Source organism: Opisthocomus hoazin, chromosome 10 (genome assembly GCF_030867145.1).
Source record: "Opisthocomus hoazin isolate bOpiHoa1 chromosome 10, bOpiHoa1.hap1, whole genome shotgun sequence".
Lineage (NCBI taxonomy): Eukaryota > Metazoa > Chordata > Aves > Opisthocomiformes > Opisthocomidae > Opisthocomus > Opisthocomus hoazin.
The window spans coordinates 31,235,723-31,255,298 of NC_134423.1; the positions used below are offsets into that span (position 1 = coordinate 31,235,723).

Genomic DNA, 19,576 nt, shown 5'->3' on the forward strand with positions numbered 1-19,576 from the left:
TCAGCGCCGCGCTCCCCTCGCCCACCGACCAACGGCGAAGGCGGCGCCGAGGGGGGAAACTCTCCGGGGATGGCGGCGGCGACTCGCTGCCCCAGGGATGGGTCCCCGCCGAAAGCCCGGGGATCCCCCCAGCCCCGAGGAAGAACCCGGAGAGCCGCTCCCCGCCGGAGACCCCCCGCCCGGCGGAGAGCAGAGGAGGGACAAAATGGCGCCGCGATTCAAACGCTGCGCGCTGCGTGCGGGCGGGGGGGCGGCGGGGGGGCGGTGTCCCGGCGGGGTTCACTGCGCCTGCGCCCCGAGTTGCAAGATGGCGGACAGTGCGGAACTAAAGGTAAAGCGCAGCTTCAATTCCCTTCGCGATGCCCCTGGCTGCCGCGCTCGGGGCCGGCGGGGCTGTGCTTTACCCCCGGCGCCGGGCGCGAACCGAGCGGCTGCCGGCTCTGCGCGGCGTCGCCTCGCCAGGGTGGCTGCGGCGGCAGCTCCCGGCCGGCGGCGGGGGCTGAGGGACGGAGCGGGGCGGGGAGCGGAGCTGTCCTCCCCTCGCCTCTCCGCCGGGCAGCCCCGCCGGGCGCGGGGGTCGGGCGGGTTTGGGGGGAAGAGGGGGGGAGCTCCCCTCAGCGCCGGCGGAGGGGGCGGTTGGGCTCGGGCCGGCGCAGGGGTGAGGGCGGCGGCGGCGGCGACACCGCGGGAGCCCCCGGGAGTTGTCGGCTCTGGGCAGCGCGGCTCGGCCGGGGCGGGGGACGGTTCCCCCGGGCTCCCCGCAAAAGTTTCCAGGGGACTCGGCCGGGCGGGGAGGGAGCCCCGGGGAGCGGCTCTGCCCGCCGTTGACAGGCGGCCGGCTCCGAACGAGCGCCCTCGGCGCCCGGCGCTGGAGGGGGGGGGTAACAGGGGAACCCCGCTCCCCTCACCCCGCTCCCCCCACCCCGCTCCCACCCCGGCGGGTGAAGCACGGCCCAGGCAGGCGCTGGGGAGTTGTGCGGTGTTCAGCTTGCGGCTGTCCCTGTCGTCCCGCCGAAGCCGTCGAGCCGCGGGGCTCGGCAGCACCCCCGGGTGAAGCTGTGGCTCCCCGAGTGGGTGAAGCTGGGGGGGGGGGGCTCGGGAGCAGCTCCGCGCAGCGCGGCCCCTCGGGGGTTTTGAGGACTAGGAGAGGTGGGGTAGTGGGTGGTGGGGAATCCACACCATGCACCCCCCCAAAAAAAAACCCAACCCAGTGTAACAGAAAAGACCCCCCAAAACTTCCCAGTCGGTTTGACAAGGTGTGTGGGGGGTGCGAGCTCTGCCTGGCACACCCGGCAGCCTGCTTAAAAGTTCGAGAATTTCGTTGTGGTTGTCATAGGGTCCGTATTCATCGGGAGGGCTCCTGTCTCCGACTTCAGACAGCGAAAGACACAAATCAGAAGTATATTAAATGTACAACATAAACTACGGAATATGTAAAGTATGACTAGGGAAATATTTTTGTCTTCCCCGAGAGTTTTGGTAAGTCTCGGTTTTGTGTGTATCAAAGGTTTGTTGTACTTTCATTTTGAGATGCTTAAAGAGCTGTCAGGGTGTAAAAATCCTGTGCGTGTTCCAGCTTTCTGGGGTCTGTGCCTGCCAGGTCAGCACAAATAGATCCTCGTGTAAATCTTCCCCTGTTCTTTGTTTTTTTGGCTATCTCGCAGAGTAGATTGCTTCAGCTGAGTTGGCCCCAAGCCTTTTTTTTTTATTAGTTCAAATTGTGGTTCTCACATAATGAGATAAAGTGTTGAGATGTAATTCCAGTGTTAAACTTTTGTTAATCTTAGCGTGGCAAATGGAATAGTGTGTTTTGGTAACTGACTCGTAGAGTTTTTGGTGTGCAGTAGCTGGCTTGGGTTTATGTGATGCCGTTATAAACAAGACTGGCTCATATGGAGTGAAAAGAGGCAAGAGCTAAGGAATAAAGGGTTTTTTTAATGTTTGTCAAGATAGCAGGATGATGCTCAAGGGAGAGTGCGAGAAGACATGATTTTACTGTGAAAACTGACAATTTCTTGATCGTAGGAGCTTTGAAACTTGAAGCCTCTCCTCTTGTCCATCGCAGGCTCTGGGTACGTGGAGGTGTGTTGGAGTGCCGGTGGTCTCGGTCAGCGCAGTGTAGGAGCCTCTGCTTTTCTCTTTCTCTGCAGCCTTACAGGTGGAGCTTTCATAGAAGTGTGTGGGTGCCTGCTTGTCATCCCGGACTTCTTTATTGATCCCTTTCTGAAACCTGCTTCTTGAGAGCCAGTGGAGAGAAAAGTTTTAATTTTTTTTTTTTTAAATGCCGTTGCTACCTCAGGGATCGGAAGGGTAAATGTCATCCTGACTAGTTTATTTTCAATTTTACTTTGCTGCTCAGGGCATGTAGTGGTACTTGCAAGCTGGGACTGTAGGATGGTAGCACTGCATTCTGTGAAAAGTTGTTGGCTGGTTTTTTTGGTAGCTGTGGGGGCTTGGCAGTTTACATAAGAAAAAAATAGTTACTCTGAAGACTTGAATGATTTTTTTTTTTTTTTCTCTCTCCTCTGGGCTGTACCAAAGAAAAAAAAAAGGTGTGTGGGTGTGTCCCTTCTGTCAGGAAGGAGGGGGAAAGACAGGGGGGCATGACATTTCTGCTTAGAGTTGTAGCTGTCACATACCGGTTTTTCAACAGTAATACAGCTCACTTATTTAGGTACTGGATGAGGTGAGTGCTCCTTGGAAAAACATGGCTAATGGAAAGCTGTTACAGCATAGTTGAGTGCAGTGGGTATTTTTAAGCAGGAGTAAATCTCCAGAAAACGTGCTTTTAAATTCTTTTTTTTTTTTTTTTTTTTGAAGTTGGAAGGAGATGTAACTAAGGGAGGGTTTGTGATTAAGTCTCTGGTAGTTGAGGAATGAAGAGTGAATTCCTTTCATTATTTTATTTTTCTTAGGGAAAATCTTTTCACGTTTCTCCTCTGATTAATTAGTAAATGGCATTGATTTCAGATTTAGTGACCTCTAAAAACTAAAATGAAGTGTAGTAGTTGCGCAGTAACTCACTTGACTTGCCGGGTAAAGCTTGTCAGAAAAACTTAGGCAAGTTTCTAAAACTTTCTTGCCTGCTTGTGTGAAGAACCATGGGGGCACATGCAGGTAATGTACAAACATGTAATCTGGGGAATGTGATACGGTAATGCACAAAGTAAAATTAAAGATCTTGCTTCCTCCAGAAAAAGAGTGGTCATTCTTACTTGCCATAATTTTTCATAGAGTTCTAATCATGAACTGGTGTTTCCTGCAATGCATTTTCTTACCACGATCAAGAGCATTTCAGCGTCTTGCCCCGTTTGAGAATGTTTGTCCTATTGGGGGAAAAAATCAGATACGATCAAACATACTTTGCAGATCCCAGAGTTGTAAGGTTACTGAATTCTTTGGTGCTCTCAAAGGTTTGGGTAAATTGAACCAGTATGTTTTCATTTCTGTTGATGAAACAAGGTAACTGAAAAGTCTGCTGTTCTGTGGATTACCTCCCTAAGTCTATAGGCTGAGGCATATGTGAATTTTCCTGATCTTAATTACTATTTCTGTATAATTGCATACAGACTCTAATGTATCTCAAGGTAAGCTATTTAAAGCTCTTTCTAATTGGAAGGAGTATACTTGAGTGATTAAATCTTTCCTTCAATATTTCTTACATCTCTTTAAATTGGTTATTAGATTGTTGTGATCTTTGCCTTCTACTTAAGTCTTTTGGAAATCATTACACAGTTTGCAATAATCAATTCAATTATACATGGATCAAAGAATGAAAAAGAAAAGCTTATGTTCTAGTATTGTCATTCTTGATACTGTCCTAAGAAGCTGGTTTGGAAAGCACATGCTGGGAGGTTTTCTCCTTTGTTCTCGCTCCTTTTAAGAAAGTGCCTTTGGGGATTGAAGAGATCCCTGGTGTGTTTCTTGTTAGACACAATTTATACTTAAAAAAAGTGAGCCAAGAGTTTGAATGAAAATTCATAATAGCATTTTCACACAATGGTGATGAAAACAAACCATTTAAAAATATTCAGTTGGGAAATACCCCTCCCCTAAATACAGTAAAGCAGTTTTTTGAGGGGGAGAGGCTAGTAGAATGGCTTCCAGGTGGTGGTGATAATAGTGACAAATGGATCTCTGGTGTGGAAATGCAGTTGTGTTAAATTGCATCGTCAATGCTAATAAGCATAAGCTACCTATTTCAGGCTTCAATTAGAATTTTACTCTTCTGTATTATGAGCTGTTTTTGCTTAATCCTTTTGTAAGTTGCTGGGCTTGCGTGTTTCTATGATTAAAGTCAGTATAATCCATGTTTCCTTGTTATCTGAATCCACAGATTACTCTATTTTCAAGCTTGTAGTTTGGTATATGTCAGTATAATTGTATTTCTAACTGTTTTTTGGTCTAGATATCTTTTTTGAGCTTTTGGTCTTCAACACTGGAATTGAAGATATCAGATGAATAAAATTGGCAGCTGTGCATCGCTGCTTAACTGTCAAAGTCCCAATCCATAACACTGCTTTATTGCCAATAAAAACCAAATTGCATATTGTGTACACGTAAATATAGTGTCAGCACACTTCTAGCATAAACCCCTCACGAAGTTTAGGGGCCCTCCTGGAACTATTTGTAGGCCTGTGCAAGTTAAATTCGTTGCCACTTGTGGGAAGGAAGGAAGGTATAAGAACCAGTACTTCATAGTAGTTATTTCTAATGGATGAACAGTTCATTTCTCTTTTCTTTATGTAGGTACTTAGAAATTACAGTTGAAAGGCTCAGAAGCTGGGAAATGGGTACAAGATGCATCTTATTTAGCTTTATTCCATGAGAATGAGAGAAATATTACCCTAGGGTGGGGAAGGGCTCCGGACTGCTTGGCCGTTGATAAGAATGCTTATGGATCAGACACACAGGACAAATACTTAAAAGCGTCCCATGCAGCAGGGTGCAGACAGTTAAGATACCTTCAGATACTGAAGTTACTTACAGGGATGTAGATGACTGGTATGGTTTATACTCTGACCTGCATTCATACAGAGCACAGATAGAAGTGAAGACTTGTCCCTAACGTTTGGCACAGTGGGTTTTAGTTCCTGTAATGCATTCTCGTAGAAGTCAGCATCTGATCGTTTTTCTGTTTAGTGCCATTATAGTGAAAAACAAAGCAGAACTTCCAAACACTTGAGACTCAAGTGCTCCCTGTAGTTGTTTGGAGATACCCCCCACCCTCTGTGATCTGCTGAGTGCCTGGCCTGCTGCTGTGTTTCTGTGAAGCGTCGCTCGCGGTCCTTGTTGACTGTAGTCATGGTGGTGAGCGAGTTCGGAGCTGAACCCCAGGGTTAGTCGACTGGTGGACTCCAGCAGCATGGGGTTCAGTGGTCTCTGCTCAAACTATTGAATTTGAAGTATTAGTACCTTTCTTGCTGTGAATGAACACTTTGAAAGGGTTACTTTGCGGGGCGGTGGGATCACCCAGTGTCCCAGGGGATTTGTGGCTGGGAAATGGATTGGATCTCTTGGAGCGTTTCTCTTACGTGATGGTATTGGTATTTGGCCCTTTGGCTCCACAAGGACAGAATTCTACCTACAAGCCTTAGGTTGTCTCAGAGATGTCTCTTTACTTTTGCTGCTGTGCTTCCCCTATAGAAAATTTTGCTTTAATGAAGGATGTTACAGGTGCCCTTCTAATGGAAGCCTCCGCTTTGTGGCCCTCCAGAAGAAGTAGTAAAAGCCTTCTGAAAGCCACGATTTCAGTGGAGGATGCAAACGCCATTTTTACATTAAAAACTTGTTGGTATATACCTTGTGTGTTTTTTGGAGTCCAGCTGCCTCAGCTTGTGCTGTCCCCTGTAAGTAGGAGCTTCACTTCTGGTTAACACACAAATGTGCCCGCAAGAATCAGAGAAATGTTTGTCCTATTCTTAAGGGAGGAGACAAGGGGAAATGCATTGTTTGGGTGACTGCTGTGACATATGCTTGGGCAGCTGAATTTCATGATCCTCTTGGTCAAGCTCAGGTATTGATTGTCTTGTTGCTCTGTTGCTATTCCAGCTCAGTGTAGACCAATAAATGCTAGGAGTGTTGGTTTGAGCTTTTAAAAATGAAGGTGATTAGATTTTATGATGCAAAAATTGCATGTAGTACCTTCAGTGGTAGTCTGTTTGTGAAAATAAATGCCTTTCATAAAAGTAGATTCTTTTGCTAGTTAAAGGGGGGAGGTGGGGAGAAGAAAGGAGCTTGAGTAGCTTTCAAAAGGGTACTTATTTCTGTAATTTTCCTCAACACTATCAAAGCTATTTTGAACAGCTAGTCACTACCATAAACTGTGGCTATTTTGAAGTAAATGAGAAGCTGCAGGGCTACAACAAAAAGTAGGTGTTAAACCTTTAAAAATGAGAATAGATGGAGTTGAGGATGGGTGTGGGAGATGCCAGTCCAGTTTATCTAGCCTTGTTCTTGTCTTCCAGACTTTCTGATTTTCCAAATAGCAGCCAGAACCACATTAAACCAGGTAGCATTGTGTGATTGTTCTCTGTGTGCTGTGCTACAGACCTTTCTATTGTAATTTATTTTCTTATTGTTTTGCTGAGACTCCTGTGTCCATTGCAGCTGTATTGATCCAGGAGTTTGTCAGCGATTTGCTTAATCTTATTCTCCTGTTTGGATTAGGGATGGCTACAGATGTACTGCCACGTCTGCATGGTTATATTCGGTCCCTTGGCATATACTGGAGGGATACCAGAGTGCTCTGTAAGCAAGCAATGTATTCCAAGACTAGGGGAGAGTGGGAATTAGCAGAAGGTCGGTATTGTGGGGCTTGTCTAGAATATGTGAAACAAAGAAATGAAAAGCTAGTATACAATTAGACCAAAGGTCAACCTAAGCTTGACCTTTATGTCTATGGAGATGATATACAAGAGATTTCTATAGGAAGTGGCATGATAATTAACAGAGAAGAAGCCTTTTAAAGCCACAGCTTGGTAAGGATAGAGTCCTAGGCTCTGTGGCAGAGCAAAGACTCTGTGGATACGCTAAAGTTTATTTAGCATGGAGGACAGTAAGATAAGTGTTACTCACTTTATGTGCATCACTGAAAATTGCTCTGTAGTGAACTTCCCTTGTTTTGCTTAGAAAATGGTAATGAGCTTTCTGGATAAATGCTGATAAACATGTATGAGTTCTGCCTCCACTGTGCTTCTGCCAGGACTACATGGGCTGTAGGTAATGCTTCAGTTGCCAGTTTCTGTCCTAGAAGTATGTCTAGCAGCGGGAGAGAGTAAGAAAGGGAGATTTTCAGTCTCTGCCCTGCTTTGGGGCTGATACACAGCCAGCAACTTTTCCAGAATAGTAAGCTGTGAAGCATCCCTTTAACTCTGTAGATATTTCCTTCGCTGTGCCTTGCGTGTTTATAGTGTATACTAAGAGTCTTTTGCCCAGTTCCCAGCCTAGATAACATTTATTGTGCTAAATTCTTCAAAGCATGAGTTCAGTAGGACTCTCCTGTTAGCTTTCCTTGGTGCTATTTTCAGTTTGACACCTAGTTGATCCCTGGATCCTGACTATAGATTTTTGGTAATTTTGGTTGGAAGGGCGCTTGGGAAATCTCCATTCCAATCTCCTGCTTAAAGCAGGATCAGCTATGAGGTCAGAACAGGTTACTCAGGGCTTTATCCAGTCTGGTCTTCAAAACCTACAAGAATGGAGACCGTACAACCTCAGTGGGCAACCTCTTCCACTGCTTAACTGCTCTCATGGTGAAAACAGTTTTGCGTGAGTTGTTTTTTTTTAATATCCAGCCTGAACCTCTTATTTCAGCTTGTGCCTGTTGTCTCGCATCCTTCTGCTCTGTACCTCTGTGAAGATCGTGGCTCTGTTTACTTGATGACCTCCTTTACATGTTGGAAGGTTGCCATTAGGTTCCTCCAAAGCCTTCTCTTGACCAGGCTGAATAAGCCCTGTTCCCCCAGCCTCTTGCAGGATCATCTTGCTGTCCCTCTCCATCTTTCACAATAAGATACCAACAGCTTGTTTGGGGACGGGATTTGGGCAGGTGATTCATTCCATGCCACAGATGTAGTTCTTGAGGAGTTTCTACTCCTGTGGATTTCTCTTAATGAAGATGTATTACAGAATCCTTAACATCCTCAGAAATGTGCAAAAGTAGTATCTGAGACTGTTGACTGATATCACTGGAAAAGATGGAGGTTGCTTCAAATAATTAGATTTCAAAAGCAATGAACCCTCTGAGGGGAGGTGATGACAGGCAGTAGGTAGGCATCTCTTCACCAGGAGGCTTCATAGGATTCTTGTCCATTTTGAAAATCGTATGCCAAGCTCTACCTCTCTTTCCTCTCCTCCCGTTAAATACATGGTTATAAAGCAGATGCAAAACTGAGCTCAGTTTCCATATTGCTGTGTTGCAGCGTTGCCTTCACTTCCAGAAGATGCATCTTTTGTGGCCACAGCCATTTGAGTGTGCAGGCATATGTGATAGAAGTTCTCAGAAATTAGTTCTGGACAGGAGTTAAGTCATAGTATTTACGCAGAGCTTAGAGGCCTGTTTTCTAAGCCAGGTTTATACTAGGAAAAAAACAGTTCTATTCTTAAGAGGTGACAAAGTGTAAGACTGTGGAGTGCTTCAGGTACCCTAGAATTTTATGAGGAAGCTATACGGGTTTGTATTCACAGTGGTTCTTCCCCTGGGCATGTACTCAAGCTGCCAGCCAGTATCGTGGCTTTACTTTTCCATACTGTACAACTCATTATTGAGCAGCTGTAGCATCTGTCATCCGCAACATTTTCAGGATGCGTGGTTTGCAATAAGTCCATCAGATTTCAGCCTTGGCCCTTTTGACTGTGTATTTGCTTGATGCTGCAACGGTTCTTGAGGCTCACAAAGGGGAGCAGATTGGCAGCTGAGCCAAAAGGCAGAGTTTAGCGAAATAATTTATCCCTAGTTGCTTCTGAAATTAGAGTTGGCTCTGTGTATCTCTGCAGAACAACTGGTAGTCCTGAGAGTCGCTTCGTTGGTCTAGTCTAATGCTGGTCCTTCTGCATATTTGTAGTCTGGTCTGTGTAGTGATCTATGCGAGGTTCCTCCAGCTTTGTTTCGCACGTGAGAGTGCCAGAGCTTCCTCCTGAGAATGCATATCTTCCTTCTGAAGAAGAGCATTTTAGCTTGTTTGCTGTGTAAGCAGATAGCTTACTCTTGCGGTCCAGCCACATGAAGAGCTTTACTGTCCCTTAGAGTGGGACAGTCGGTTGAGAATCATTCAGAGCTGAAACGTCTTGCTTACCTTCGTTTACAGTCTTTGGCAAGACGTTCCTCCTGCCCTCTTTGCGGAGCAGGGTCTGGACTTAATAAGGCTACTCAGTTCAGCTCTTCAACTGAAAACATGATTAGTTAGCGTGCAAAATAGGATATAGGATGGAAATAGCAGTGAACCTAGTTTTGCTTGGCAATTTAGCATAGGTGCAGCTCTCTTTTTTTTTTTTTAAAAAAAAAAAAGCAGAGGCCAGATACGCTAGGGTAATGTCCTTGGTTCAGGTAAAATCTGTAATCCGAGCTGGAGGAGTGTGTTGTAAAAAGTTGTGTGGATGAGAATGTTTTCTACGTTTGTCCCTCACATTGTTTCTTGAGACTCCCTTGACAAAATGATCTCACTTCTGTGCAGATGTTGTATCTTGTTTCCCTGGTGCAAAATAAAACTCTTTGAAATGGTCCAAGTATTTGTGTAGATTTTCAGCTTACTGAGAAATCTGTTAGAGACAGCTTTGCTCAGGCTATCTATGGAGTTGTTAGTGCACCTATAAATATATTGCACCAAAATGAAAAATGTAGAAACTTCTGCAGTGGTACAGAAACAAAGCTGTTCTTTTCCGTAGGTTTTGTGTTGATTTAGCAGTATTTCAGCAGTGAATCTGCCAAGGCCGCTTCATGGCAGGGCTTCAGATTTTTTTAATCGAGTATCAGAACTGTTGTCAGTATGAATTGCAAGTATTTTAGATAATATTTTTCTAAAGGGTGTACACCCAGGTTTTCATTCAGTTAATTTCCCCTTTTACCTCGGTTGTTAAAATTTGACTCTTTCAGTTGAGAAGTAGCATTTTTATTAGAGTTCTTGAGAGTGTTGCTTGGGTTTCTGAGGAAATGGCTAAAAATAAACGTGCATTATAAACTGAATCTTAAGCATGTAAAATTAACTGTACTGGTTCAGACCAAGGGTCCATCTGGCCTGATATCTGTCTTCCTCAGCTTCCAGAAGTGAGTGTGTAGGGAAAAGCAAAACCAGGATGAAGGATGAGAAAGAACTGTCACCTCCCTGCAGTATTCTGCTGCTCTTCAGCAATTTTCAGCTCAGTCCTCTGAACCCAATGGAGGCTACTAGCTGGACAAGCCATAATAAATATTTTCCAAGTGCCTGTCCAGCATCCTCTTGAACCTATATAAACTTATTTTGTTCACAGTATTTTGCTAGGGATTTGTGTTGTTTTGCTGTTTGCTGTGTGAGGGCCCTTTGCATTTTGTTTTGAGCCTGGTTCCAGCCAGCGTCATCCACTGGTCACTGTGTTGTGTAATGAGAGAGACTGAGCTGCTGATCCCTGCCCGCTCTCCTTGTGCTGCTCGTGGTTTTATGGATTGCTATAATATCCGTCCCCACGTTCTCCATTCTCTAGGTTGAAAACGCTTAGCTCTTGCCCTTTCTTAATTAGGGGAATCATTCTGGACTTCCGTTATCCTTCTGTCAAACTTTCCACTTGTATCTTTTTTAAAGATGAGACCACCAGAACCACCCGCGCTTTGAGATCTGGGTGAACCAGGGATTTATATAGTATATGTAATGATTTCTCATTTGCTCTGTTCCTTTCTTAATGATTTCTAACAATGATTTGTGTGTTTGTCTGCTACTGAGCTGATGTTTTCATATGTCTGTTTGTCTTGGGCCTGGGAGCTTGCTCTGCTGTGGCAAAGGTCACCCCGGAGCCCATCACTTCGTGTGTAAAGCCGGGTCTGTCTGCTCTGCTTTTCCCCACAGGCATCACTTTACGTTTATGTACATTGAATTACTCCATCACTGAGGTCTTTCAGTGATTCTTCAGATTGCCTTCATCCTTACAACCTGTCGTACTGTCAGCAACTTTGTCACCCCACTGACTGCTTTGTTTTCTAGGTTGTGAACGAATAGGTTAAGCTACACGTGCCAGCGTAGGCCCTTGCAGAACTCATGCATGACCTTCCTCTATTGTTTGGTCTTGGAACAACTTGGACACATTGGTAATAGAAGAACTTTGAATAGCAAGCTAAGGATATATGGCCTTTTTTTTTTTTTAAAAAATATATTATTAATGCTGTAAGAATACGCAGCTTGTGTGTGCAGACTGGATTTTCGTAGTTTCCTTTGACCTGTACTATTCTGTTGTTTTTAAACATATGTAGAACTCTGAGGTGCTGCCAAGCTGTTTTAAGGGGAAGCAGAGATGTGTTGAAACTTGTTTCCTACGTTCAGTTAACTAGAAGAGGTTTTTTTTAAAAGTGCCTTTTGTTTTTCAGAGTACATTCACACAGCTTATTAAAGGGCTTGAGCTAAATATTGGTAGAGTAACTGCATTGACTGCTTTGCTCCTCGGGCCTGTGCACGACTGATGTCTTGATGCCTCCATTTTTATTTTTTCCCTGATAGCGGACTGTCCTTTGCTTTTGGCATAGAGACTGAGCAAGGCTGTGTAGTAATATGGTGCTTAGAACATCCTTACCTAGAAGTGGAAGCGGTATGTTGTCTGGTGAGTGTATGCTGTGGTTTAGCCCCAGCCGGCACCTAAGCACCACGCAGCCGCTTGCTCACTGCCCGCCTTCCCCGCCGTGGGATGGGGAGGAGAGTGGGGAAGAAAGTAAAACTCATGGGTTGAGATAAAGACAGTGCAGTAGGACAGCAAAGGAAGAGATAATGAGAAGAAGATACAAAACAAGTGATGCACAATGCAGTTGCTTACCACCCGATGAACCATACCTAGCCTGTCCTCGAGCAGGGATCGCTGCCCCCCGGCCAACTCCCCCAGCTTATGTATGGAGTGTGACTCCGTATGGTGTGGAATATCCCTCTGGGCAGTTGGGGTCAGCAGCTGTCCCGGCTGTGTCCCCTCCCAGCTTCCCGCACACCTGGGAGGCCAGGCCAGTGTGAGAGGCTGAAAAGTCCTTGACTGTGTAGCAGCAACTGAAAACAGCAGTATGTTATCAACACGTTATTTTCATCCCAAATCCAAAACCAGAAAGAAAATTAACTCTATCTCAGCCAAAACCAGGACAGTGTATCAGGAGGTAAAAGGGTGAAGGCACTTCATACTAAAATGCTGGGCTGAAACCCAGAAAATGCTTCATTTTGTTATGACATCCTAAATAATTCCCCCCCCCCCCCCCCCCCGTGCTTTTGGCCCATACACGTAAAAAGGGACAGGCAGAGTGAACATCAACATGTGAGAGTCATTGGAATGATATTAATGAGCTGCAATAGGCTTGTATGCAAATTCCTATTCAGAGTGGGGTTTGGGTGAATGCAGTTAATGAGGTGGGGCAGTAGTTCGGTCGGTGAAGATGAAAAGGAGCAGTGACTGGAGCAGCATCCTCTCTCTGCCCCCGAGTGGGTGGGAGTTCGGGGGGAGGCAGCTCACTGCCGGGTGGGAAAAGCAGGGAGAGTTTGTATCTGCAGGCAGGGCTGTAGAAACACTGCACGTTTTCTGTTTTCACGTGGCCAGGATTTCCATGGAAGCTTTAACTTTGCTATCAAAGTTTTCTTAGGCAGCTCTTTCAATTCTTGTTCTTGTGGCTGAAGCCAAGTGCAATGCAGTATCATTTTTGGAGTTTGCTTCCAATGGTTTTCATGTATTTTAAATCATAGGTGTGGCTGAAACTTGGCTTATAAAAACCTTCATTCCTTCAAGCATTTTCTTTCCATGCAGGGCAGGGGTTATTGTGTGAGTAGATTAATTGAATTCCGTCTTACTTCGATTATAAGAAAAATACAATGCTTGAAGGATGAGGTGATGGGGAGGGGGACAGTGTGTCAGATTGATGGCACTGGGACATGAAATATCCGTCTTCCCTCTGACCGAGCGTCCTTAGGATCTCTCCTTAACATGCTCCAGTGTGACTGAAAGAAATGTTTCTATAGACCTTGTCAGTGCTGCATGTGGGCCAGGAAAATACTGCATGGAGAATGCATTCTTGGCTTTCTGTTGAATGTTTTGTCCTGGGATTAATCATTGTGAACTAATGGGTTCTTAAGCACTGCATTGTCTTTGAGCCTGTAGGTAACACAGTGCAGCTGATACCTCTAAAAATACAGTTTTCTGGTGCGGACAGCTCTGGAGGGTGGAAGGACAGAGTAGCCCAGATTCTGAGGGGTGAAGTAGGATTGTGAGGTTAGGATCAGCTTTGTCAGGAGTCTAGGCCTCGCCTAAGATGCATCTTCCCGGTTTGTCTCTGGCTGCATGTTGTCATCTGAAACTGTTTGCTTTATCCTCTTTTGAATGCTGAAGAAAAGCAGGAAGGTCTGCTTCCTCTCCTATTATTCCATCATCTTTTTGCATTTTTACATAGTGGGAAGAAACCAGTCGTTGTGAGTGATATGAAAAAATGAGCTTCCTGCTTTCTCTTTGTCCCCATGCCTCTTTTAGATGTCTTGCCCAGGATATGCATTCAGTGTTTGGCACCGCTGCTGCCCCGTTGCTCTCTTTCCAAGCTGTGCTGGTACTTGGAATGAAATCAGTGTGATTCTTGACAGCCTTACTGATGCTTTAGTGTTGTGAGTAGCAGCCAAAGAAGTCATCCATGTCTCATTAACTTGACTGACCTGGGATCCTGAATCCGTCTCGGTGGGAACTAGGTTGAGTCCTGACATAGTAAGATTTTTGAAACAGAAGGTGAACTTCTGACTGCCGGTATTTTCACCTGGCTTTGGACAAGTGCCGTAAGGGAGGCTTTTTCTTTACCCAGCTGCTGATTTGTCCTCTATAATAATAAATGTATTATGGCCCTTTGAAGTTGATCTGTCTCAGTGTATGATGTAAATATTAAATCTATGTCAAGTTGTTGCGTGTAATGAATAATTACATTTTTTGATGCATCTGTACAGTTAGGAATAAATTAGGCTTTCATGTCCATTTAACTGTTCTATAAATAGTCAGACCTATAATTTGCGTTTCCTATTGTGCCGTGACAGACAATAGCTCTTCAGAGTTTGAAAAACTGACTTTTCTTGAATTGGTGGGTGGCCACATGTGGTGCACGCAGAGTTTCCTTGCTAGCAGTTTGCTGTTACGTGTCTGCTCTCTATTGTAGACGCCTTGTTGAGAGAGAAAATGAGCTAGGGTAGGCAAGGCTTGCTTTTAGGCTGGTGCTGGAGTTGGTTCACAGGTGGATGTTTCTGTAAGATGTAAAGGGGTAATAATTCTTCTTAGACCAGTTGATATGGTTGAAAAACACTTCAGATGTGCAAGTTCTTTCTCAAAATATAATAAAAAGTATTACTTTCCCTCAAGCCTTGTCTCTGTTACATCATTGTGTTGTTTACAGCCAGTGCGCTATTGATGGATAAGACACGGGAAGCAGAGAAGTGGCTCCCGGATAAATGGTGATGCTTAAACAAGAAAGTATTTAATAGCTAAGGAACAGAGAAAGGACTATTAGTCCTGTTTTGGTCTCCAGCAAACATCTAGGACTTTTTTTTCTAGGAAGGGCTAGGGCTAAGCAAGCAGAGTGAAGAGAACTCCGATCATCTCCTCTGCTTTGTAGCAATGGCTTTGTTTCCAAAGTAAGTAGAGGAAAGGCAGGAGAATGGGTGTCGCCTTGTGAAAGAGGAGGGTGACTTGCGCAGAGAAAATGTTTCTCTTGCCTGCACTGCATGAAGATTTAGAAAAACTGCACTGACAGAATGTTTTTGAAGAGCTTCACTAGAACGTGCTTGGAATCAATTCTGCTCTAAAGTAGAGGCCAACTTAAGATAATCTGTGCTGTGAGAACGTTGATGTGTGAAACTTGGGGTTTCCCTCGGTTGCATGCTGTGTTAGGCAGTTGTTGCAGAACTGGTGAGAAGATACTTGATTTGTGTGGTGCGTCTTACGCGAGCTCTGAGGAACAGTAATGTAAAAGGAAAATTTCTTAATATTGTTCAAACTTTTAGCTCATCTAGATGACTTACTGCTATATGACTACTTAAAGTGTGTAGTTTGGCTCCCTTCTATAATTTCTATACATGAATTTGAAGACCTTATGAAATAAATTATGTGCAGAATGACCAGCTTTTTTTTTTTAAGAAGACTATATGGATGCCTGTATGATTGCATGATGGAGTATTTGTTTTCAGCTTATTGGCACAGTGGGAATTTTTGGCTCCATTGCTTGTTTCTGTGATATACTAATTGTTAGTAGTAATAAACTAATATTCTTGGTGGACCAGTATTAGAAGAGAATAGGGTGTTTGGCCAGTGTATTTCATAGGTATTTGTCATCAGCAGATTTATTTAATTTGCGTTCTGCTTCTTTCTTTGGAAAGGGAAATCTTTTAGTGATAAATTATTGAGTATTTCCCATACCTGATGTTTTATGTGATCTCTTAATTTTCCTGTTCTTCTCCCTTCCTTCCGCCTTTCCTTCCTCCCCAGTTTTTGTTCTAGATATTATTAACTATTGTTGCAGTCTTTTATCTGTAACCACGGGAATATACAAAAGCACTACCAAACATCCTCGTGCATCTTGTGAGACAGTGCATGAGCAAGGTGATGTTGGTACCTGGTACCCAGTGACCAGGCCGATGGCAGCTGAGGCCCTGTCTGAGTTACGGCTGTTGCTGTCCTGAGCTCTGTGGATGGATCCTGCTTGTGTGATGGAGCTCAGCGTCTCAGAATTGCTCTTCTTAGGTGTAATTCACAAAGCCTGGGAATACATTTCTTGGAAGGGAATTTTGTGAGAAGGGCTGCTTCTAAGTCTAACAGAAAACTCTTATTTTATTACGTGTCATTTTTGCTTAATTTTTTTTTTTTAATTGAGGATTTTGAACAGGCAACTGCAGTTTTCTGGTTTTCATAGACTCATAGAATGGTTGGGGTTGGAAGGGACGTTAAAGATCATCCAGTTCCACCCCCCTGCCATGAGCAGGGACCTCTTCCACCAGCCCAGGGTGCTCAGAGCCCCGTCGAACCTGGCCTTGAGCCCTGACAGGGAGGGGGCAGCCACAGCTTCTCTGGGCAGCCTGGGCCAGAGCCTCACCACCCTCAGAGTGAAGAATTTCTTCCCGAGATCTGATCTGAATCTCCCCTCTTTCAGTTTAAAGCCATCACCACTTGTCCTATCCCTACAGGCCCTTGCAAAAAGCCTCACTCCAGCTTGCCGTGCTCTCGGTTTTCCTTGTCTAGGGGCATTAAGATAACAGTTGGTTACTTTTAAGGGAAACGAGGTTCAATTATGTACTGGCTTCAGCCTGCTGTTCAGTCAATGTCCAAATTTAATGTGATTTGTTTATTAAAACTTTTTGAGGTACTAGAAGAATAGTCAGTGATGACATTGTCTTTTGTGCTGCATTGTAGAAAATGGGACAAATGAGGGGAAAAAAGTGTTTTGGGTATATATGACTGTATAATCGCATACACTGAAGTGTTATCTCATTTAAAGCTAATTAAATAGCAAATGTTTCTTTGTTTGTAGTGGACAGCTAACTCTTCAGCACTGGGTGATAACTTACGGCATGTGGAGAATATATCACTTTGCAGTTCTGTAAGGTACAGAAATAAAAAGATTTTTTAAAAAAAAATCTCGGAGGAAAATATGCATCTATTATGGCAGTAGTTTGTTTTAATCAAGGGATTCTTAGGTTGGCTAACACATATGAAGACATACTGTCTGTTGACACAGCAGAGTTAAATAACTGTTGCAAGCAAGCATCAAACACTGAATGTAAGAATGTAGGTCTTGAAATTGTTGTATGTCTTGCTGTGAAGGGGTTCTGGAAGCTGCCTCTTTGTCCATGTTGCAGTGTGAGTACATTCATGGAATTCCAGGTACATTCTTTTCCAGCTTTGCTTCAAAATTGACTTCCAGAATCTACATATGCTCCATGCAGGTATTTTAGATATTTAGATAAAGTAACTAAAGCTTGATTCTCTAGTGTTCTGCTGAAAAATAATGGCTAAAAGGATTCTCAGATAGTAGACTCCATGTCTGTAAATCCCAAATCAGCGAGATTGTTTATGTAACCATTGCTTTTGTTTTAATTGTATATTATAAAATGTATGTTTTCTTTTTTTAAAATCGCTGAGGGAGGGGAAATAAATGTGTGTTTGTGACTCCCTGTATCATCGCTGAGACGACTTGGTCCTAAGTTTTTTCTTTTTTTATACAAAAAGACAATCTTTCAGACTATGATTGAATGCTGTATAAGTTGTTATATTTTGATTATACCGATGTAGACATTTTGTGTTATTTGTTAGAGAGATTAGAACAGGACACATACTGTGTTTAGCAAGCTCTTTGGACAGCTGTGTCTGTGGCTGGCTTGGGCTCCACCGAAGCTTATTGCATAGGAATTAGCTCTTCTGTCAGCCAGTTGAAAGGCTTAGTTAAGGATAAGAACGTTCTTAATAAAAAGCAAATTTGTCTGGCATTGACCCTCTCCCAAATAGCTGAAAATAATTGTCTTCATTATTAGACTTAGGTGTAAGCTGTTTGTGTTTGGTGAGGCACATTGTTTTGTATCCACAGATTGTCTAAACTAGTATTTCTGCAATTACTTGTCATGAAAATCATGCTAACGCATAGCTCTGTGAAAATAATTCCCATCCGTAAAGATAAATACACTAGGGACAATTAAGTTTGAGTGTGGCTGGAAAAAAACCTTGAGTCTCCAAGAACTGAAATGAAGATTACTACTGTGTCAGCAACCTTATTTAATACCAAAACTAATAATACAGTTCACCTAGTGAATAAAATCTCTTGAGAGCAGTAAAACTTTTGTTACGGATTAAGAGAAAATGTGACTGACTTTAAATCAAATACAGTTTAGACATGACTAAAGTCTTGGCAGACTTTCTCCAACAAATCTAGCTTTTACAGTCTGAGCAAGTCACTGCCCCAGCTGCCCGTCCCACTTCTCTGCTGCGGCAGTGTTAATGTGCAGCCAGGCAGGCAGGCAGTGCGGGATGGGGTTTGCAAGCCATCATATTGGAAAAAAAAAACCCCAAATCCCACAGATCTAAGTGTTCAAGCACTGAAGTGGCATTCTGGGGATGTGGGCACGCAGTCTGTTCTGCTGAATCTCTCTTCCAGAGGAAAAAACCTCTAGGGAAAGGGCTGGAGTGGGGGTCTAGGGGGGCAATCACCTGCCTCGTTTGCCAGTATAAATGTGTCAGGGCTTTTAGAAGATATTTCATTTATATGATAGCATAGCAAAATACCACAGGCATCTGCAAAAAAATGTAAGACAGATTTTAACACATAGGGATTATATTAAAAATTCCAAGCTCTGCCTGCTTGTTGTTACTAGCAGCCAGTTTAGCGGGGCTAGGTCTGTCTTACTGTTTTCTTTTGCAATATCCTTTCACCCTTCAGTGAATTTTGTTGCTTTTATCACTGTGGGTTTTCTTGTCTCCAGTAAGTGACAGACGTCTCTAAGAGCTTGGTGGTGTCGTTGGTGCAGGATTAGATGGAGGCCTCTGAACTGTGGGCTGGAAGGAGAGCTTAGATTTATCAGTGTCCATGTATGAAGCAGCATTGCTCTGACCTTACTAAAACTTCCTAAATTTGAGAGTAATCAGGTTTTACCAGCATGACAGATACAAGCAGGCAGTGTTTGCCAAGAGCAGGTAAGAAAAATGTTCCTTGTACTAGTTGATCTGTGGAATTAAGAGCTAAGCGGTTATAGTATGCTTGGTAAGTTGTTATGTGAACAGAATACAGAAGGATGAGAGTAGGAAATTGCAGGACCTCCTGTCCAGAAGCCCGTTAGACTGAACTGCTGCAGTTTTTAGATGATCTCTTCAATGCTGGAGATTCCTAGTGTTAGCAGGCACGTGAACCTGAGCTTTATCAGTCGGGTAGGTTGGCTGAAGGATCATCGTGTTTGTATTAACAGATGTCTTTTGAAAGGAAATATATTGTTTGTCAGCATGGTAAAGTAAATAACACCTGACGATGTAAGCTTTATAGTGTACGTCCTCTGCTAGCATGGGAAGAAATATGTTACTTGGTGAAAATCGTGAATGCAGCATTTGACCTTAAGGAAGCCTGCATCTATGGAGATACCAATGGTAGGTCAGTCCAGGCTATTTTTGTCACAGTATATGAACGGACATCATTTTATTGACACATTTTTAATCCATTAAAAATATTTTTATTGCCAGCTAGATGAATGCTTAGATTGCAAAATGTTCTTTGTGAGCACTGATATACTGTGTAAATATAGAATTTCTTTGATTTAGAAATACTCTTATCAACTTGCATGTGTAACAAAAGGCAAATAGTATTTGTACCTGCCGTTGGTTTGTACTGATTCTTTTAGTGTTGCCCTGCTTGCTGAAACGTCGTGTACAT

The 19,576-nt window shown here is 43.7% G+C and overlaps 1 protein-coding gene across 2 annotated transcripts in view; it reads left to right on the forward strand.

Annotated features, from left to right (window-relative positions):
• Window positions 1-205: 205 nt before the first annotated feature.
• Window positions 206-19,576, forward strand: part of PIAS1 (protein inhibitor of activated STAT 1) — a 64,074-nt gene continuing 44,703 nt past the window's right edge. Inside the window, exon 1 of one of the 2 annotated variants that reach the window (XM_075431526.1) lies at window positions 206-331. In XM_075431526.1, coding sequence (XP_075287641.1) covers window positions 206-331 — 126 coding nt within the window. The remainder of the gene's footprint in view (window positions 332-19,576) is intronic. The other variant, XM_075431527.1, reaches the window with a different exon arrangement.